General features: G+C 40.7%; 1 protein-coding gene across 3 annotated transcripts in view; it reads right to left on the reverse strand.

Annotated features, from left to right (window-relative positions):
* Nucleotides 1–22,343, reverse strand: part of LOC141009751 (serine/threonine-protein kinase MARK1-like) — a 37,932-nt gene that overhangs the window by 4,976 nt on the left and 10,613 nt on the right. Inside the window, exons 3-14 of one of the 3 annotated variants that reach the window (XM_073482447.1) lie at nt 20,284–20,337; nt 11,723–11,771; nt 10,391–10,456; nt 10,062–10,132; nt 6,932–6,988; nt 6,535–6,771; nt 4,911–5,030; nt 2,393–2,492; nt 2,196–2,308; nt 1,909–2,110; nt 437–618; nt 147–238 (exon numbers count right to left, since the gene is read on the reverse strand). In XM_073482447.1, coding sequence (XP_073338548.1) covers nt 147–238; nt 437–618; nt 1,909–2,110; nt 2,196–2,308; nt 2,393–2,492; nt 4,911–5,030; nt 6,535–6,771; nt 6,932–6,988; nt 10,062–10,132; nt 10,391–10,456; nt 11,723–11,771; nt 20,284–20,337 — 1,343 coding nt within the window. Of the gene's footprint in view, nt 1–146; nt 242–436; nt 619–1,908; nt 2,111–2,195; nt 2,309–2,392; nt 2,493–4,910; nt 5,031–6,534; nt 6,772–6,931; nt 6,989–10,061; nt 10,133–10,390; nt 10,457–11,722; nt 11,772–20,283; nt 20,338–22,343 lie in introns of all 3 variants that reach the window. The other 2 variants (XM_073482446.1, XM_073482445.1) reach the window with 2 other exon arrangements.

Raw genomic sequence — 22,343 nt, forward strand, 5'->3', positions numbered from 1 at the left:
TGAGGACCAAGATGAAGATATTTCACTCAAACCAGTTAATTTCTATGTGGAGATTTGTATTATGTGCAGTAAAATTAGACAGAAAAATGTCTTGAACAAGACTGAAACCACTGAAAGTAACTGTGGTTAACTGTGAATGTGGTTACCTGCTGTCTTTGCCATTGGGAATGGCCGAATAGCGATCAGTAGAGGATCGTTCACACACATATGTGTTCCTACGAGTCATTGATCCATTAGTCTGCTTGTGGAAAGAGACACCAAAACACATGTTAATGCATTTAATACAGAGAATTTGTGAAAAATACAACAATAATCAGGCCAAATGATCTAAAATTCCTTTTTTTAACATTCTGGACCAGGCTGCATCTATTTCTCTATGTTCATGTAGTGTCCCTATGAAGACATTTGTGAGCTACAATATCCTTTGCTTCCTCACCCCCACAGCACTTGTAGTTTTCTTCCTCTCCTGCACCCCCAGTGGTGAAGCAGGAACATCTCCTTTCGAGGTGCTGAGCTCCAGCCGGCGCGCTCCGTCCCACTCCTCCCTGTGGTCACTTTCCACACTCAGGGCCTGGCCACGCTTCGTATACGACACCGCCGGGGGCACAGACGGACCAACTGAGAGAGACACATATGAGAACATACTTACATCCTTTCCTCCAAACATGTTATTATTTCTGCAGCTCCAATATCAGGAACTTTTTGACAAAAAAGACAGTGACTACATTTACATGCACACAAATATTCCACCATTATTCCGAGTATGATAATATTCCAAATTTGCGGGTCATGTAAACAGCATAATCTGCTGAATTAGACCTTAATCCGTATATAGCATTTTCCAATAAATACTGATGTTATTCAGGTTTAAACTGAACATGCAGCACATGCATTTCAATAGAGGTTTTTACTGCAGTTTGTGACACATGGCCTTTTGCCTGTTAAATGGTCAGATCTGTGCGTTGCCTAGTCAACATTTTGCAAGGCTAGGGTAGAGATGCATACACAAAAGAAAAGAAAAGAAAAGAAAAGAAAAGAAGAGAAAAGAAAAGAAACAGAAAAACACGTACTTTTAAACATAATGTAAACCTTGGATACTATCATGCTGCAATGCCGAACTTTTCAAGAAGCTGGTTGAATGAATGTAAGGGAGAGACTGTGTTCGAACACATTAGTAAAATATTAATTTTCATTAGGCATGTCAACAGCTTGGAAGGAATACTGTTGTTTTATGTTTAAACAGGTAGAAGCGGAATATTTTGTGCACATATACGCAGTCATTGTCTTTATGACAGTAACATCAAGCAAAGCCACTCAAAGCCAGGATTTAGACATTATCCAGTCCAACAAAACACTCTGCAAACACATTTTCAATAAGTCGTACAACTACAGAAGCCAAGGTGAGCAGATACAAAGCAGGGCAGTTCCCCTCCTCATGCTTTGAGATGCTGTTACTGAGGGAGCTGCAGGAAGGCAGCCAGCCAGCAGATGGCACCAGACACAACGGTCCCACATGACATGGGAGGAAGCTGCTACACAACCAGTGCAGTGTTGAGGTTGAGTCACTAATTTGTACATTCAAATAAACCAGTTATTAAAATAAAAGTTAAACTAGGTTTGATAAACATATCTTCATATCTTAACAATCAATTATAGAAGAATTAAATGTGCTTTATTTATCACTCCCGAGAATGAAAGAAACTTTGCTTTTCTAAAGCTTCACCAGCCTCAATCAGCCATTTAAGAATACAAGTGGGGCTGGTCATGCTTTGGTGCCTTGCTCAGAGGAACATCAGCACAGTGAACAGTATCATTATTGGCCAATCCTCAGTGACTAAGAGCAGCTTCCCCTTACACAGCACGCAGCCACCAGCACTCTCAGAGCTGGGAAGAACGAGGTTACTTTACTTGGCTTTTCTACGACACCACCACCACCACCACCATCATCATCCCCACCATGATCACTGTAGCGGCGCTGCTTCTGATTGGCCGAGATGCTGCGTGTGACCTTGGGATGGGCGGGAGAAATGCTGGAGCTGTTGTTGATGTCACTGGTCGGTCGCTGGCGCTGCCCCAGGACGCTGTTAGTCAGGGGCTCGCTCCCCTCGAACTGAGATGTAGAGACACGAGATGAGTGGTCACATGACATAATGGGTGATACTCGTGATAATGTCGAAGATGACGAACAGACGAACCTCTGGAGCTTTTCTGCCCAGCAGCAGGTAGGTGGCCATGACATCATCATACTTCTGGGCTTGTAGAGAGTCTGTGATCTCATCTTTAGGGAAGCCCATTGTCACCATGAGCTCTGATGGCATCAACATAAATCATAGTGAGTACACTGGACACGACATTAACAGTGACATCTACACACACATACAGTCAGACATACCTATTCTGGATGAATCACTGAAGTCCGCCTCAGGCTCGATGTAAGGCTTTAGCTCCTCCTCCTCGTGACCCACATTCATCCAATGGTCTTTCATGATTTGCTAACAAAGAAAACAGGACAATTAGATCTCCTGTGCTGTATGTTCAGGGCAAATATTTCAACTGCAAAATCAAAACATTCATGTTTTAATGGCAGATAATTTATCTTGACTGGCGTCTGTTAATTACACAACATCAGGTTAAGAATGAGACAAATGACACAACAGACAAATGAGAAACAGATACAGTGATGGAACGGCAAGGTGGGCAAATTCCAGAAGGGCTGTCTGAGCTGTGGGCCGCTCAAAAATAAAAAAGATGAATGTGGCATTACATTAAGAACTTCGTCATGATTTTGTCTTTAATAATTTTGTCTGAAATAACTTATACACTAATGAGTGATTCCCCAAAAATAGTTATATAATAGTATAATATAAAATTAGTTATAATAGTTTTACCAGCATATGTTGTATTAATGTCTGGAAACAGAATGTCTCAAGACAGTTTGGAGGCCTTCATGTTATGCATAAGTTATGAAAGTGATCCTGAAGCTGGATTCAGACGATATGACAGGGCCACAGGGAAAAGCAAATTCCTTCATGTAGACTAGGCTACAGGAGGGCCTAAATTATTATGGCTGTGTAATATAGTGTAGCTATGAGCTAGTGGTGAAGATGCAGAATTAAAAAAAGTTAAACCATGGTCTAGGTGAGTGCTTGCTTAACTTTTGTTACACTGACACCTGTGGAACTCCTCAAGTAGTTCCAATTATTGACTTTGAATCTTTGAATTGTTAGCCATCTGGCTCACAGCAGAGCCGGATGGTTCAATGAGCTGAGCGGACTAGTTTATCTCCCGTTGCTAAGTCGTATCTAAGTTCCGTCCTATTTACTGGAGTAATGACCAACGTTTCCATTGCATAAGTACCTTATTGGATTGTTATGATTGTTCCAGCTATAGACCGAATCGTTGTGTCATTGCTTTACCAACAACAGCCCAAGGAAGAAAACTGGCCGTTGGTTTGCATTGTGGAGATATGAGAAATTGGCAAACTTGTTTATTTCTGTTGTCATTTTCAGCTGTAACTGTAGCATGTAAAGATATGTAGTAACACGTTGGTCCAACCTTTTTGACGTTTCTGCTGAGGTTATTTCATTTACTTTATTTCTCTGTGAGTGTCTTGGATATCTACGCAACAGAGAAATCTTGTGCTAACTGCTATTTGGCCATTTTGTCTGCAGCAAATTAGGTCTCCAACCTAATGTTAGTGTAAGATTTTTTATTCATGAGATTTGAAAGCATCAAACATGCATTTTAGATGAATCAGATGTATTAGATGTGTACACTTTGAAATAACTTCATGGAAAAAGATAAATTGTGTGGAAGCTAGTGCGTGATGCAGCAGATTTTGTATTTGGTCTACCACTTAAAATCTCAGGATCTGCCAGGGAAAAGTAGTTTTTTTCTCTGGCAACTGACCATGGTATAAGCAAGATACCATGTGTCTATAAACAGAGAAGAATGGAATACATGGGGGGCACAACTGTCCTACATGCGTTGACCTTACTCAGTGCTATTTCAAATACATTTGAGGGTATGGATTATAATGTGTACAGCTGAATGATGTTTTGGTGTGTTTTAGCAGTCCTAGTTAGCATTGTGTTAGTTGTTGTCGGTCCACTCTTATATCATCTGGTGCCTGTGCGTCACGTCACGTCACACACCACGACGATTTTATCCCAGTAATTAAGAGTGTCGTTCCTCTTCCTGTAATCTTTCAAGGAAAGTGTGGACAATACAGGTTTTGGGTACCGTTGCCTTGCCAGCCTTATACCTGATGATTGATCTGTTTTGTGATTGTGTTTTATTGCTGTGTAGTGTTGTAAGGGGTGAGAATGGATGACTTCTTTGTGAAATCTTTCAGATAACTTCAGCTCGGGCTGAACAACAATGTGATCAATTGTTATTATTGTTGGAGAAATCTTTACTATTGAACTTCGGCCTGGTTCTGAGCACAGGGGTGGTATTGACTCTGGACAGACTGAGTGTGAATTAAACTGACAGCTATTTATTGTTTGTTTGCAAAGGAGAAACAAGCTACAACCATCCCTAATTACATGGATGCAGTGAGAGTTTGGGGCATAATGATTTTGTTAAATTAATCAAGTTTTATTTCTTACAGCGCTTCAACAAATTCCACGTATTATTTCTAAAGGCTTTCATCAAAGAATTATGTAAGACTCTCTTTGATCTGTAATGCAAAATGTTTCCAAATCTCCATCTGACGAGACTGTAAATTGAACTGTTCTGTTGGTTCACAATTAACAACAGCAGCAATTATGTGCTGCACATGACGCACAACAATCACGCTCCAAATCATTAGGACTTTCTGCCCGACTGCACGTGGGCTGCTGTGCAAAACTTTTCTGAATGGAGAGCAAATAACTGTGAAGACACAACAATGCAAGCTGTGGAAATACCTCCAAACTGCCTCGTTTGACTGGGTTGAGCACAAGTAGTTTCTTCAGCAGGTTTTCACAGTCTGTGGACATGTAGAAAGGAATACGGTACTTTCCCCGCAGGACCCTCTCCCTCAGCTCCTACTCACCAGGCAGACGGAGAAGAAACCAAATGAGTTAATTAGCATTAAAATGAGCATGAAACGAGCAGCACTCATCATTTTTGGGAGGAAAACAACATTATCATTGTGCAGGGTTGTGAATTTATGTGAATATGTTAGCAAACAGTTGCCTATTTGCTGTTACTAAATGCTTGATTATATTTGCTAGCTAGTTGCTAACTGTCTTTGTCTGCTGTTAAATGCTTTAATGCACAGAAACGATGAGACCTTTTTTTCGCTATGAACAGCGAAGGTGCCCTGTAGAGCTGATGGAAACCGAAAAAGTCCTTTCACCACCTCCATAAGCAACCCCTTTCACATAAAACGCAGTCATATGATCAATTATTCATATAAAAGTATCGATAACTGCAGGCGATAGATCACTCAGACCAGCTATGAACATGAATTAAAAATTACCATTTCCACTTTTTCTTGACCTGCTGGCTTCACTGCAGCACGAAAAAATATTCCAGAACTTCTGCATTATTAAATCAGGGTGGATGAATCTGTACGATGTCTTTTTCTTCAAGTAACCCAGTTTGGGGTTGACACATGAAAACATCCAAAGTCAGCTAGAATAGCCTGAGTTCAAGATAACAGGCTGTAGCACTTCACAGCGTACTTTAATTTACTTTGGCAATTTGCTGTCTGCTAAACAGAATTATTTATATATTTTGATGAATAAAAAATGTCCCAGAGATTATTACTTTTACTATTGGGACTACCAATTCATTTTTTCCTTGCCACAGAGGCAGCTGCGTCCTTTCATACTTTGTACGGGAAGAAATAAAAAAAGATTGAAAAAATAAAAGATTGTACGACATGTCATTTGACTGTCTAAAGGCAAAAGTGTTTACACATACCCGTGACAACCACAAAGCGGGGCAGTCTGAAATGCTGCACACTTTCAGACAGTCTCCCCTCAAAGGCATTTGTGGTGTTGCACGTGGTTGCACACACTCAGTTAATTGTGTGAAAAATAAATATATAGAACTTGGGGGAGAAATTCAATCCCAGTCTTCTTTCACACTTCGGCGCACTTGGCCAGTGGCTGTGTGAAATGCTTGTGAGATTGTCTTCAGGACATGAGTTTAAGACAGTGTAACTGAACAACTGTAGAAGAATTAGACTTCTGTTTAAAAAAAGAGTACAGTGCAATGAACTCAATGAAAAAAGACATGATTGCGAAATGGGTAGTAAAAAATATAACAAGCAGAGCGATCACAAACTGTAGACTTAATATGAAGATGATGCTGCAGTTTTTTGTCACAGAGCATCAGTGCATAGTCAGACAAGCACAAACAATCAAAAGTAATATTTACGATATGGAAATCTAATGTGACCATACTTTTAAGCTGTGGCTTAAGTGTGGCTTATAGGAAGAAACAATATCAAAGGTCACCAAGAGCAAGACTGCTGTGAAGCAATGCCTTCTCATGCTGTGTAACCATACAAACTTAGCGAGAACAACAACAGGTGCACACCTTTAGGTTCTGTCCGTCGAAGGGCAGTGATCCGCTGACCAGTGTGTAGAGAATGACCCCGAGGCTCCAGACGTCCACTTCTGGTCCATCGTACTTCTTTCCCTGGAAGAGCTCCGGAGCAGCGTACGGCGGGGAGCCACAGAAGGTGTCCAACTTACTGCCCACAGTGAACTCATTACTGAAGCCAAAGTCGGCTATTTTGATGTTCATATCTGCATCTAACAACAGGTTCTCCGCCTGAGGTGGCAAGAAATGAAGCAAATCAACATGTGGATTGTCAAGGTCGCAACGCTGACAGAATATGAGTGATTATAGAGGGTTTTTCCCCAAGATACACTTCAGAGATATGGATGGCACTCAGGAGAAATCAGATATCAGAGAGCTTTTAGATCCTCACCTTTAGATCCCGGTGTACTATCCTCCTCTGGTGACAATACTGCACTGCAGACACGATCTGAAACACAAACACACACACACACACGTCATAGGACACTACCAGCTATATTAGGCTTAATAGTAAGAAAGAAAACTTACTGTGTACACTGTTTTTCAGAGGAGTAGCTAGATAGTTTCTTTACAAAAGGATAGAAAAGACAGAAGTAGATGTATAAAAATGTATAAAAGACATACAAAAACAGAGAGCACAATAGGGCAGCAGCTAACAATGTGTGTCATTCATGGCAAAGGACAGCAGCGAAACATCTTTGTTTTTTCTAAACCTCTCATCTGAGAAGCTAAAAACCTTTTTCTTTTTTTTTAAGCATTTTGTTTGAAAAATAACAAAATGATTACTCCATTTTCAGAATAATTGCTGTTTAGCACCATGGTTAACCCTACCATGGTTTACTTTAAATTGTTGGGTATTAACTGCTAAACAAGGAGGAGTGCATTCATGCTCGCAAGGCATCACGTTAGCTTACGTTAGCAAGAGTGTTTAGCATTGAAACAAAATGTAAATTGTGGAATTTTTCACAGATAAAAGGAAAACTCAACTACTGAGGTTCACTTTCAGTGTGGCGAGAGAATTTGTCCTCTATGACCATAAAACTGCAGCTAAAGTTTACCTTGCATCATGCTAATGGAAAGACCATTTAATTTGATTAACTTTTGCAAACCTCCTTAATATTATTAAGGCTTGTAATTGTGTACAGGAGGACAGAGCGGCATAACAGACTATGTTCGAGTATTGCTGAGTTATTGTAATCTTGGTAACACTTTATAATATGGGTACAAATCATATATCTAAACACACAGTATGTAAGTTCTGCTGCTAGGGGTCACTCAATGAAAACAAAAGACATAAGAAGCATGGGATCATGGGAGTTGTTGTTGACCATTGCTGATGAAAATCTATATATGACTCAGGCAGAAATGTTCATGGAAGAGTAATGTTGATGAAGGTTCTCAGTCAAGTGCTGTATCGTAGGCAACTGGACATGTTTCAGTTTCTTGAAGACGTTTCACCTCTCATCCAAATGGCTTCTTCAGTTCTGACTTCTCTCCACAAACAGCTTGACAACCATTCACACCTGGGCTCACCTAGCCCTAGTAACCCACATAAAGGCTGGTTGGGTCAATGACAAACAAGTGGCCCTAACGACTCTGAAACTCAGAGCTCACACGTGTCTTTAACAACTCTGTAAGGACACTCCCACACAGCGTTTAAAAGCCTGCAACTCCCCTCCAGTAAGTTAGAACTGAAGAAGAATGTTTTAAAATTTTATTAAAGTTATCTTTAGTCAGGTTCACTGACTTCCTTCCTCAACCTCTGACTATCCATTATAGTGACTAGCTGCCAAGTAAAGCAGACAGTTACCTTGAGCAAAACTATGGATTTGTTTGGGTTAGAACATAATGATAATGTAAGTACACAAGTACATAAAACTTCATTTCAGACCCATATATTTGCTCAGCCTCTCCGAAAGCAGATATCTTTTTAATAGAACTTGTCACTAGTGCAAAAATGTACTTATCATAAATAAATTAGCAGTTACATAACTAATCTTTAATGTAACTGAAATCTAGCTGGCTCGATGCATATCACATACCTTCCGACATTAGGCTGTGAAAAAGAGGGAGACTTTCTGGGGTATCTGCAAATGGCCTTCCCGCAACACCCCCTCCCCGATAGAACCCTAAACAAAAGCTTCTTAGTATAAATAAAAGGATGCAAATGTAAAAAAATACTTTTCATTAGTCTTAAATTCAAAGTGCACAGTAAAATAAATTAAAAAACATACAAAATGTAGCCTACAAAATTTACCAAATCCAAAATTTAGTGTGTGTGTAAAGGAGCCATGATAACCAGGTAAAGAAGCAGAGGAAGAATAAAGTGATGAAGGAGGAGATGAGCAAATGAGACAGGAAGCAAAAGTCAATAAAGGGGAAGGTGAAATTTGGAATCCTATTTGTTCTTCTAAGGACATGTGTCATACATTTTCAGCCGAAAACTGAGTGGAGCCTCTGGGTTGCCAGGTACCACAACACACATCCCACTCAGAAACTGAGAAACACCAATGTGTTTTCTATCACCATAAAATTTAAAAACTAACAGGAGAAATTACTAGTTAGGCGCTCGATGGGGGGAAGGGTTAAAAAAAGGGAAACTCGTGTGTTGGCAGGCATGATATTAATTAATGTATGAAATTACTGTACATTAACATTCCTTAACTGATGATCTATTAACTGTGAACTAATCACATAAAGTCACAGTAACTTTATTCATTTGTTAATGGTGAGCTACAGGAATACATACACCTTATATGAAATCGTATTTGACTCATATATTAGTAAAGCAGTACTTAAGTACATGATTTGTACCCTTGTTATACAGTGTTGTCGTAATCTTTATCTGAGGTTTATGAGCTGCACTTTCATGCCAGTGAATGTTGTTGATTTTTCAGGCCCAAATGTACTCAAGCCAAAGTCCCTGTGATTGTGTGACACGCAGTGGGCAGTTGCTATGACAGTTGACAGAGAAATTTCACCAACATATGCAACAAATAGCTACAACATCAATCAAACAGAAAACACACTGTTCTTTGACAGATGCCACCCACCAGCCCGCTCTCAGACACGCACGAACACTTCTACCTGAACGTTGATCTGTCTGTACTGTGACACACAAACTGCCCACACTGTGTCACACACAGTTCCTCTGAGTCATCCAAAGACCATCACTGAGGGATTTTAAACAAAAACAGCGTGGACGTGAAAGAACTGGTTCTTCGAGAAGATTTTGTTTATGCTATTGTATGAAAGGAAATTTAGAAGAAAGAGATGAATGTTCTAATCTGTAGTATGAAAGAGGCGACTTAATCCCTGCCTTATTGCTCTTGTAGCACCACTAGGTGTCAGAGCAGCATCTGTAAGGTAGTTGTTCTCAACCCTCTCAGGCCGAGCTATCTGTGCTCCATCTTTCCTCTGCAGTCGGTGACGAAGCTTGATCTTGGTGCATGCAGTCTTCCCTCTGAAAACAGTAATGGAGTGACGACAGAGGTGCGAGCGCTGCGATGCTGATGACTCACCTGTCTGAACTTGGCCCTGGCCTCCTTCTCCTTCATTCTGCCATGAGCCACTAGATAATCAAATACTTCTCCTGGAGAAAAGAGAAGAAATGTTCAATTATCAATCAGTATATGCTCATCAGTTTATATCACAACTAGTGTTATCATGAATTTATGAGGGATATTAGATAATGGCATGCTTTACACTTAAATAGTCTGTAAACTTACTGAAGCTGTGTGAGTCTGTGTGTGTGCTCATTAAATTGCTCTAAAACTGCTAATGTGGGAATAACGAGCAGGAACACCCTCACAAAATCAAGCAAATGTCATACATTAAGTGTGTCACTTACCACCACTGGCATACTCCATCACCAAATAAAGTGTCTTCTCTGTCTCAATCACCTCAAACAGTTTCACTGCAGGAGGAATTAGGGAAGATGTGTTAGCTGAGTTTACTGGTCTACTGATATCTGATGTTGAATGAAGTCTCCAGCAATTTAAGTAGCCAATACGTTACCGTTATGATCTTCAAACTATTAGAAAATACATATTTGCTTTGAAGAAGTGGAAATGTAGATTGGTAATGCTCTTATTTTAATAATGTAAAATAGGAAATTATACATGAATCAGTTTATTTAGAAAAAGACCAGAAAAAGAGAACCTGAGGCAATCCAGGCAAACAAGGAAAGCATCAAAATGAGAAAGGAAATATTAAAAAGTCTTTATTACAGTGGCAAGGGCAGTCATTAAAAAGCGAACATATTTTGACCATGTGTTGTTTGGAGCCCTAATGAAAACATAATGGTCGAAACATGTTAACAATTTAGCCATTATAATAAAAGCTTTTTAATATTTCCTTCCTCCTTTTGATACTTTTTCTTGTTTGAAGTGCCTGGATCACCTCTGGGTGTTTATTTACTGCTATAAAGGAGCAGCAGGGAAACAAACAGCACAACCCTAACAAATAATTCTGATCTTATTGTTATCAGTTGTTTTTATATAATAATATTCTTTTGATGCAAGTTATAATGGTTTAGCTAGATGATGGGTGTTGGTGTAATTGGTTATGCTAATGCTAATTTCATGGGATTTAGTGTTGTCTGACTTTGACACAAAAGCTTAGAAAATGACTCCCTGTCAAAGGCCTGTTTAAAGCTTTAACATGACCATGCCGTGACAATAAAGGTGTTTTATTAGTTCAAAAGAGAGTGTCTCTAGCAAACTGAGTCCAGGAAGTGCTCCTACCTTTTCATTTTTTGATTTACTTAGAAATTTATGACATTTGATACCATTTTAAATACAACAGAGAATAATTTAGGGCATAACATTTTTGATTCATATTAAAGATTAATTTAACAAGGCTATCACTTAGCTATACTACCAGAGATACAAATTGTCTTTTCTTGGCAGAGAACAGCAGAAAGATTGAATTAAACATGACTTTTCTCTCTTTCTTCTAGATTAAGCCTTTAAAAATAATGTTTGTGTGTCAACCTGCTATCAGAGAGCAAGAAAGCACAGCTGGTACTGGTGTATTGATGCAGCAGAAAAAAAGAGTGTTTAAAGAGTGTTTAAATATTCTGAAACAATATGTGTCTATATAATGATATTTTTGACAAAACAAATGGGAATATAACTACAAAGCTGTCATCAAGCTGCTGCATGCTCCTCTTTAAACTTACCTATATTTGGATGATTCAGTAGCTTCATTATTCGGACTTCCCTGAAGAGCTGTAGAGACACAAAGGAACATTTAATGCATCCTAAAATATGCTGAATGACATCACATGCAGTGACCCTGAGTGTCAGCTCTGTCTCTGCTGGTAAAGCCCTGTTAGAAACTGTTATTATGCACTGATCTAGGCGAGCTGTATACATCTGAAACTGGATTACACTCTGCAGTAACATGAGAGGAGCTGAGGATCATGGAGCTACTGTACTGTGTAAAGCAATATCAGTGATGCAGCGACAACCTCGCACTAAACCCTGACCTACACAGATAAGGACCAGAATTACAACTCCACTGACACACTGCAGTCCAGCCAGTCGGCCATCCAAACACCCAGTCAGCAGCATCACACAGCCGCCCACTGCGGAGTAACAGCACACAGGCTTGCAGCCAGTAAGGCATCTGCTGCTAATATAATCATCTTAACATGGACGTGCAAAAAAAAGAGCAGCAAAATCATATTGATGCCTCTAGTCCTGTGGTTCTGGAAAACAAAAAATTAAATTTGATTAAGAGGTTTATTTTGATGATGCAGACGGTAAAAGTTTCTCTCCTGTGTAATGAGAAACCCTTAGAAGAAAAATCACATCCTCCAGTCTATTTCCGAGCATCTTGTATAAGCTGAGTGCAGAGTTATAATCATTTAAAACCTCCTCCGTCTTGGCGTGACTGTTTATGTCAGACGAGCTCCTGCAGCCACTTAGAGGTGCTGTTGAATCATTTACATTCTGCCGGCTCCGAGTCGTGCAGAGGGCGGCTGTGTTTGAGTGTTAGATTTCAACACTCACTCGAGCTGGGATTTAGCATCCACTGCTACCTGAGACGGAGCACGGATTTTGCCGTTTGCTGACCACTTTAATCAAGCAAAAAGATCCTGATTGATGCTTTCATCTCCTGCATGTATCAAAAGGAGAAAACAGACAACTGCTCTGCACGTCATAATCCAACATGTCACATTAAAACTGAGGATGGAGGCTGTAGTGGTGTGTGCGTGTGTGTGTGTGTATCAGTGTATGCGTGCAACTTTTCTGATGGCCCTTTAGGTCTTACATAAGTGCTGGGATAGTTTATGTTTCTAGGTCATCAAACACAGCTATTATACCAGTGTGAGCAGGCCCGACTCTGTGGGACCTCTCAGCTACAGTCTGGTTCAACAACATGCAGGTATTCTCTCTCTAATTTTTTCCTCTGTCCTCTGTCTCTACTTGCTCGCCGGCCTCTCTCTTTCTTTCTCTCTCTCTGACACCTCGCGTCTCATTAGACCCAGCGCACACATACAGCACACTGCAGAGGGCTTAAAGAATAAGCCTTCTGTATTTTTCTCATTGTCAAAAAAAATCCTGTAAAAAGTTGAGATGTCTGGTGTAACTTATTCCTTGGTGCCATAGAAAAACAAATCAATGAGCCACGTGGTTGCACTGGGTGACATTGTCCTTCGTTGCAATGAGCACTGGCACCGTGGTTTATTTTGAATCGATTACACATGCATTGTCCTACTTTTTAACTGTATGAAATATTATGCTGGCTATTTCTAATAGCTTCTTGTTTGATTTATTACCTCAATAAACAGTTTCCTAATGAGTTTATTATCTCACTCACTCGTTTCAGGTCTTCTTCAATACAGCATGATGTTCATTTTTTTAATTATGATCCCATTTAGAGTTAAAAAGATGATAAAGCAGGTTATAGTTTAGGGTGTGGCTACCATATCAGACCTAATCCTCCTCCACCTGTTTGTCCAAATATGGTCACTTCTGGCTCCAAAAAAAACAAGCTAACACACAACACACATAATCCAATTCAAGGCCTCAAACTGATAGTCAACAAACCACAGGGTGACATCACGGTGGGTTTAAGCTCACTACTGCAGTAAGTACTGGCGAGAACACCAAATGTGTATTAATCCGCCGCTGAAAATAGTTCACAACAAAAGCACTCTAGCTTTTGTTTGAGTAACATTTGCTAAAAGCTACAGCGCTCAGCTATTTTAGGTCATTGTTTTTATTTGGTAATCTACTTTTACAGAGGTCAAAAATTATTCAGAGATGTATAACATGTTATTTAAAAAAAAAAAAGGGATTTGTTGACAATGAGACAAATATAACGCTTCACAAGCCTTTTCCTCTAAGCATGACCTGACGTCTGTCAATGTATATTTATACATGTAGTACATTATGTACTTTAAATTTAACCTTAGTTTCTAGTTAAGATTATATTCTTTATGTTTTTATTATCTTCATTATCTACCTCTTTCAGCGTTGTTTATTTTGTGATGTGAAAGGAACATGTGAGCAGATTTCGTAGATGGCACCATTATCCACAAAAGATCTTCAATTCCTGCGTGGCTCAGAATAACGAGCTTCTCCTGTGTGGCAAACCCTGCTCCATATTCATCAGCTGCTCGGTTGGCCTGAGAGGTTCCCCCATGGTAACAAAGTCAATTAGAGTGGAAACACACTGACACAATAACCAAAAGATGTCCTGCAGTGCACTCAAATATAAACACAGAAGTCACAGCCTCAGATATGCATCCATCCACACTACTGCTTTAACATGTGACGCATCCATCGAGACAGGACTTCTTTATCTTTCTGAATGAGGGGTGGTCTAAAGAGTCAGTGTTTTATCTCTTCTTCCCTCTCTCTCTCTCTGTCTCGTCTACGTCACTGCCCTAAAGCCCCTCACATGGGAAGCACGTGTGCAGCCAGTTGGAAACAAAAATTAGAACAAATCAGAGAAGGGCGGTGGAAAACAACGACAACAAACACAATGTCTGTCTGTCAATACGAGCTCAATAGGGATGGAGCCACCATGGAGGCGGACAGCAGATAATGAGTTTCAGATCTGTGATCCAGTCTAGTATTAATATCAATAATATCTAAGGGGGGGTCACAGCGTGGCATAAAGCAGTTTTTAAGGTGGTTCTGGACACAGTGAGCGATTTCTGAACATTTGGGCCAACATGCGAGGCGAAACGACCCTCTTTCAAATTAAAATGAATTTCAATGCTCAAGTAAGATGATGAATAGAGACTGTGATTGAAGAAAATGATTAGGAGAATAGCTGCTAAAAGGGAAATGTGTATCACAAACATGAAAACACACCGTTTCCAATGCGCCTGGGTCTCAGTAGTCTGTGCCAGTGACCTACTTCCAGCCACCCAGGGGCACCCAGTCTCCCAAACTAGCCTTAATTACAGCAGAGTCCCCATGCAGAAGGAGCAGAGCGGCAGATATCAGACTGGGAACACTTACAGGAACTGGCTGGACTATTTCAGTCACAGCAGCACAGCTGCTCATTCAACATGGAGATTATTGATAGGATAAGTAGCCTGGAAGCCCTCATCCCTCTAATGAGTGTGTGTGTGTGTGTGTGTGTGTGTGTGTGTGTGTGCGTGCGTGCGTGCGTGTTTTCATGTGCATTTGTATCAGTAAATAACCAACCACTGCTTGCTGTTTGTCAAAGAAAGACAGAAAGACAGAAAGACAAACAGACTGGCAGACAGAGGGATTCAAAGTGACATTCACACAAGCTGTCCTGTCCTGTCCTTGACTCCTGAGGTGCTGAAAATAACCAGAGACACAACTCTGTCTCTGTCTCTCTCTGCTTCTGCAAATACATCTTATTCATTATCTATAACCTGTCAGTCAAAGCCGCAACAGCGCTGAAAACATGTTTATCAATATGTAAATCCAAGCATGTCTTATCAGCCTCAACATTTGATTTGTTTTATGATTCATCTCGGACAACGGTGCTGCCTGTCCGATTGCATTCCGCTCATCTCAACACGACCAAAGCTCTTCTAGCCCGTGGGCCCGACAGCATCTCATTGGCTAATGCGTAGTGGCAGGCGCAAGACAGACATAAACAACAGCCATTAAGGGAGCTTGACCCCAAGATGGGCTTTTTACAACTGGCAGAAAGAGTCAGATGAACTTGTTCCGAAGAGTGCCATCGTGACATAGTCAGACTGAAGGTGAGTGCTGTGGCTCTGAGCCACGTCAAGAAGAGAGATTTTCATTTTTGGTGAAGCTGCCAGTGTTCTGCAGCCCGTTTTACGTCACAAACCAAACGGCTCAAGCTTCTCCAAATGTGAACATGTCTTGCATTCTAACAGCAAAACGGCACAGTCGATCATATAACCTTTAATATTCCGTTGATTGTTAAAGCGATGAACAGAAATGACTCTTATTCACAGATTAGAAAGAGAGTAAGAGCAATGGGACGGTGGGATGAGAGCAGTGTTTGCTCAGTGAAAAGAGGGGATTAACGGAGAGGCCTATTTTAGGGCTAAAAATGCCTAAAAACCATGACAACGTCAACATCCCTGACCACAGATGACATGTGATGCATTTCCTGTGGTAGATCTAAGGAGGTGCTTTGGAAGCTCAGCTGACCTCATTTCCTGTTACACTGAAACCACCACAAAGTCACACCAGGGCAGAGATCGCCAATGGGCCATAAAGGAACAGACCGAAGCTTCATTCTAGCCTCATGACTCATTCTGGTCTCTGCTAAACTCCTTTTGAGATCTAATAATCGGAGGGGAACACGAGACTGACAAAGATAAGCTTGAGAAAATAAGAGATGAAAACAGAGATTTTATGATTGACTTTGTGTGTTTGTGTCTGCGTTATGAACTTTACTCTAAATTCAGTGAGAGGATCCCTGTGTTTGCATGTATATATGAGTGTGTATGATGTACAGGAATGCATGCATGTGAGTGTTGCCAGATCTGTGGAACTAAACCAGAGGATATCCTCCTGTATATGCTTGTATGTGTCATTCCGGCTTGTGTGTGTGTGGCTGTATAGGATCTGCAACAGCCAAGTGCTGGCTGTGCCTACAGCGCCAGATGGTGCGCCCGCCACAGCCCGGCTCCGCTGAGACCATAAAAAGAGAGATCAGTGGCATTTTTTGACGGTCTAACATGAAAGAGTGGCCGTTAACAGCGAGTAGAGGAGTGATGTGGTCAGATCAGACCTCTCAAGCCTCACTCACCCACTCTGACAAACAAACAGGATCAGAAATAAAAAAAACTGTAACACTAACAGTGTACAGTGAATCGTATGCATGACAGAGCAAGAGGTCAGATGAGACACCAGATTTTTAGATGTACCAGGAAATCCTTCAACCTCTGCTCTTCATGCATGTAAAAAGCCTGAGTCAATGAATCAATAATTATGCCCGTCTGTTGTTTATATCTGCCTCTAGAAATAGCCTGCTCAGCTCTACAGCATTTTGCTATTAACCATTTAAGTGTGGTGTGGTATGATCAATTTGTTGACCAAGAAGCTGTGCTGAAGAGCAACTGTGACATCATGGATGTCAGAAAAAAAAAACAGAATAAAAGAGAAAATGTGACAGCTTCTGAAGTCTTAAATCAATTCTTTTCAATTTTCCTGCTGCATTCTGCGGGTAAGGGGTCACAATGGGAACAGAGCGAGCAGAGCAGCCCAGACACCCTCAGGGAACTTCAAATTCAGTCTAGACTTCCAAACATGAAGAATGCCTCCAACAAAACAAGCAGCCAGAGCAAAACCAACTGATGATTGCAAGAGACAATGACCAAAGTTGTAGACAGTAATATTTTTTAATGCTCTGCAATAAGGATTATTGTTGGAGTGTCAAATGATCCACAAATTCCATTCGATTTGATTTTCAATTTAAACATTTCATTCATGCACTGATGGCTATGCCATTGATCGACTATCACATCTAGATTTGCAAAGATCAAAAGATTGTTTTATAACCACTGTCATTTTCATATGCAGGGATATGTTACAACAAAAACTTCTGGTGGCTCTTTGCAGGTTAGGGTTAGGCAAGTTCAATAAATATTTATCAAAAATGAAGATTCCAGGGTTAAAAATAAAATACCACCCTTAGAAGATTCAACAATTAAAACAAAAGACAGAAATTCCCTTTGTTACAGTTTGGTTTCTCAAATCTGTACTGAGTAAACCCTCTTCCCAAACAAATCAATAAGGGATCTCTGAGAAGGAAATTAAACCCAATGTCTCCGATGCCTTAAGTTACCTGAAGAGCAGCTGCAGGCTATTGGTAAGCTAACTGTGTTGTCACTGAAGTGTTGTGTTTTTTCTTTTGGCAGTGTGAACGTAGGCAGGGGTGGAGAGAAAGAAAAATACTGGGATGATCTGCTTCTGATTTCTATTATCAAGGTTGAAAGATCATTTCAATCGATTTTGTATTTAGAATCAAATCGTGACACCCGTACTCGCAATCCAAATATGAAAATCATAAAGTGCCATCAAACGCAAAGAACAGTATTTCATTTCTGTGACTAAGGGGTCTCTTTATCAAATCAATTAAAAAACACATAGTTTGAGGACAAAGTGAAGTGGCACGGGATCATGGGACTTGTTGTCTTTACTCGTAAACAACCACCATGGTGAAAATCAGGCAGAAATGTTCACGGACAAGGTAACGTATTGAAGTTTATAGTTATGTTACCTCTACTTCACTTTGTGACGTATCATCTAATGTTTTCCCAGAAGTTAGAGTAACAGGCAACAAAGTGAAAGGCACCCTTAACTTAAATAAAATGACAGATTTCACTGGGTTTGAACACTGTTGGAAACATTTAGGATAATGTAAGTGCACAACTCAACAGAAACTATAACATATGTGTATATGTAACATATATCTTTACCTGCAATTAACTGGCTAATCAACAGCACTAAACCCCAAACACCAGGAATGAGAACCACTGACTGTATTAGGGCGGACGTTTCCTTTAATGCATCCATAGCATAGCTTTTACAAGGATAGGACGCTCTGAGTCAGTGAGACAATCGATTCAATCCAGGAGACAACTGCTGCATTATAAGACCGGCTTCTGCATTGCAGATGGCACTTCTGTATACCATTACAGCAATCTATAGTACAGAGCAGAGGACACTTAATGTACAACTACATAAACATGCCTTAACACAGAAACACAAACACACAGCAGATCTGACACATGAATACTCGTGCGTATGCGAACACAAACTTTAATGTGCATATATGCTGTTACACCAATATTAGCTCATCCCCCATAAAAGCCATACAACTTCTCCATATTGACCCTCTCAGCTCTACTGCAGCTGACATCTGAAAGGCCCACTGAATTATTGATCAGAGAGATCCTGATTGGTCCGCAGTCTCACATGATACGTCTGCCCTGCCCATCACCAGGCAGCGGACAACCCGACCCATCGGGTACGTAACCACTCATGACCTAGACGAGACCCAAATCGATGAAGTCAGACTCAGTTCATATTCACACACACACACACGCAATCATACAGCCTCCAAATGTTCATTACCCCACTGTGTGTGTGCACAGATTAGAAACCACACAATAGGCTGTTTAACAAAAGAGCTCGCACAATGAGATTTATCTCAGTCAGATTAGATGAGTGAGGAACTTGGAGCTTGAAATTTTCACACCGTCTTCTTCGCACTGATTGGCTGAAGGATGGCAGTCGGATCCAATTAAGATCCGGGCAAATTACAGATGTGTTTTGCTCGTGGAGAACAACGCCGGCAACAGTATTAAGCCAGAAGAAGCACCCTGATTGGCTAAAAACTTACAGATTTACAAGTAGGATTAAAGCCAAGAACCAAATTTGTCCCTTGTCCGCATGCAACGATACCCTGCTTGATTATTCCAGCTTTCATTTCCTCAAGTAACACTCGAGTTCATTCCTCTCAGACCAGTGTGGGCTGACAGACATTTTGGAAAGCTAATTGTTGTTATTATACTCATTAAGACGGATCGGCACAACAATATTTTCTCACCCTGGCTGCTTGAGGCCAAGAGGTCCATCAAGACATCAACTGCTGTTTGAGTAGGTGTGGTGCTTTTAATGGTCCATTATTATAATGAGTCACCATGACAGATGCTTAGCGATGTGTTCATCCTTTAGCAAAACACTAAAATTAAAAGAGCAATAACTGACGATTAATGTCATGACCATGAAATGAACTCCTGTCAATCAGCTGCACACCTGTATCATTTTAAGACTAACAACGGGTGACGTTTGCTCATAATGTGATGCAGCAGCGACCGCTTTCCTTCCACATGGTCTAATCTACCATGAGGATTGTATGTGTATGGATGTGTGTGTGTGTGTGTGTTTAATCAGCAGAAAGAGCTGGATTTGGACTCAGTAATCAGGAAACGGTCCCAAACCCTGCGTTATAATTGGTTACGACTGCTAGACAAGGGTAAGTGACAAACAGGCAGGCAGGCAGGGGTATTTTTAGCCGCTTCTAACCACTAACCAACAGAGAGAGTCAAGAGTGGGGTGGGCGGGAGGTCTGGAGATTAAACAAGCCTTGTGGTCTCTCCTGGCTACATCTGATTACATTATGTAAAACAGCACATCCTGAGTTCAAAGAGCAAAGAAACAGAGCGGCAAGAGCTCAGGAATGACTAATGGAAAAACCATGAGCGCCGTAACCAAGACATTAATGTTACCATGTGGCCATAAAACAGCCACTCACCTTCTGTAGACTGGTGGGATTCAGCTGGGTTTTGTCTATAATCTTCACCGCCACCTAGACAGATAAAAAACAGGAAGACAGGAAAAGAAGGGAAGGGTGGGAGAGAGTGGGATGCAAAGATGAAAGATAAGCAAGGTGTCAAAAGTTATTATAGTTTTGCATTTGTGTTATGATTGTACAGTGAAAGTTTGTGTTGAGAAGAGCTCTCCTCATTATTTCACTATTGTGCTGTAGGGCGGCTTTGTCAAAACATGTCACGGCTGAAGTGGTGCATTCTGTCTGATTGTGAACACACCTTAAAGCTCCTCTTAAAGCTTCACGTCTTCACTTATTTGTGAAGACATGAAGCTTTAAAGGAAAAGTTCAACCAAAATGAACATTTACGCATTACCTACTCACCCCCATGCCAAAGTTTTGTCGTCCATAAAACATTTCTGAAGCTTCACAGCAAAACAGCGTTGCATTCTCGTAAACAACTGATGTGTTTACGAGAATGCAAAACAGAAAAAATGGCTTCATGCAGTTCGTCCAGCATATTCCATGTTTCCAGAAGCCTAAAGATGCTAAATTGATTTGAAAAGACATTATTTACACTCTTGACAACTCCCCATCTACTTTGAAGCTTTGCTGTGAAGCTCCAGAAATGTTTTGTGGACTACGAAAACCTCACCTGACTTTTCATCGGCATGAAGGTGAGCACATCATGACAAAATTTTCATTTTTGGGTGCATCCTTTCATGGGCAGAGATTTAAAAACAGAAATATGTATTAAACATAAAACAAGATCCATTACACTCACGCACACACACAGATGGACTTAAAATCAAATGTAAATGCAGCCCCGAGACAATCTCAAGGCAGACACACAGTAAAGTGTACTCGTGTACAACTCTGCAGGTCGCTGATCGACTGTTGGCTCGGCAGGTCTTGCTGGGCAGCAGTCTGAACTATCCATCTCAATAATCACCCCAAACTGCACACTGTAACAGGCCTGCTCCCCTCACTTACTGTGAGCTCAGCAGCTTTTCACAAAGCCACTAGCTGAGCGTTAGTGCCGACTCACCACTTGCCCATACATCGTGCTGGTAAGTGATTGACGGAGCAGTTTTACGATATAATGTAATTACACTGAAATAATATTAATGTCCTTTTGGCCTTTTGCATGACCATTATACAGTTTTATTACACAGACCTGAATGTTACTAGTGCTGGCAGGATGAGTTTGTGGTCTAACTAAAGGGTAATTACCACAACAATTTTTCAGCCATGCTAAGGAGAGCACGAGGCTCTAAGGAATGCCCAGACGGTTCGCTGGCTGGTTCAAGCCACTTTGGAGCTCCACGGCCTCTATAGGCCTCAAGGGGAGTTTAGACTCTTCATCTGTGTACTTACAGACCATTTCACGATATTAAAAAAGTTAACTGTGTTGGTGTTTATTCTCTGTTGTACTCTTAATGTGAGTAGATGAGAGGAAACAAACTCAGATCCAAGCTGCAGTTTCAATCAGATACAGTCTTCAAAATGACTCCTATGATGTTTTGATTACTGTGAGCGTGATCAGAAACACCTTGATGGGACCCTGTTGTTCCACAATATAACTCACAAATGAAAAAAGGAGGAGCTACTCGTGGCTACTAACACGACTTACGAGTTTACGGACATGCTAGTGGCTCTGTACTTGCACATGCTAACCAGGCATAACGTGTCCCATATTAAACATCTTTGTTTTGTGTGTTAGCGTGCTAACATTTAACAAGTACAGCTGGGGCTGATGGGAATGTAATTCATCATCCTTAGCTGTGATCCAAATCGCGTTTTTCTTGTGCATGTCCGTCTGCATGTTGTGTTGTCTGTGAAGCGTCCTCTGTGATGAGACGTCGCAGTAGACTAGTGGACAAAGATGCACATACCATGTAGTCACAATGTCTCCGATTTGAATGAGTCTGGGGACCTTTATCGTATGTCACCTCCCCACCATCCTCTAGACTCTATAAGCTACTAGGTAATAAATGCTCTGATGAAGTGCCCTTGAGCAAAGCATCAAGGTTTTTTCATTCTAT

Source organism: Pagrus major, chromosome 15, assembly GCF_040436345.1.
Source record: "Pagrus major chromosome 15, Pma_NU_1.0".
NCBI classification, from domain to species: Eukaryota; Metazoa; Chordata; class Actinopteri; order Spariformes; family Sparidae; genus Pagrus; species Pagrus major.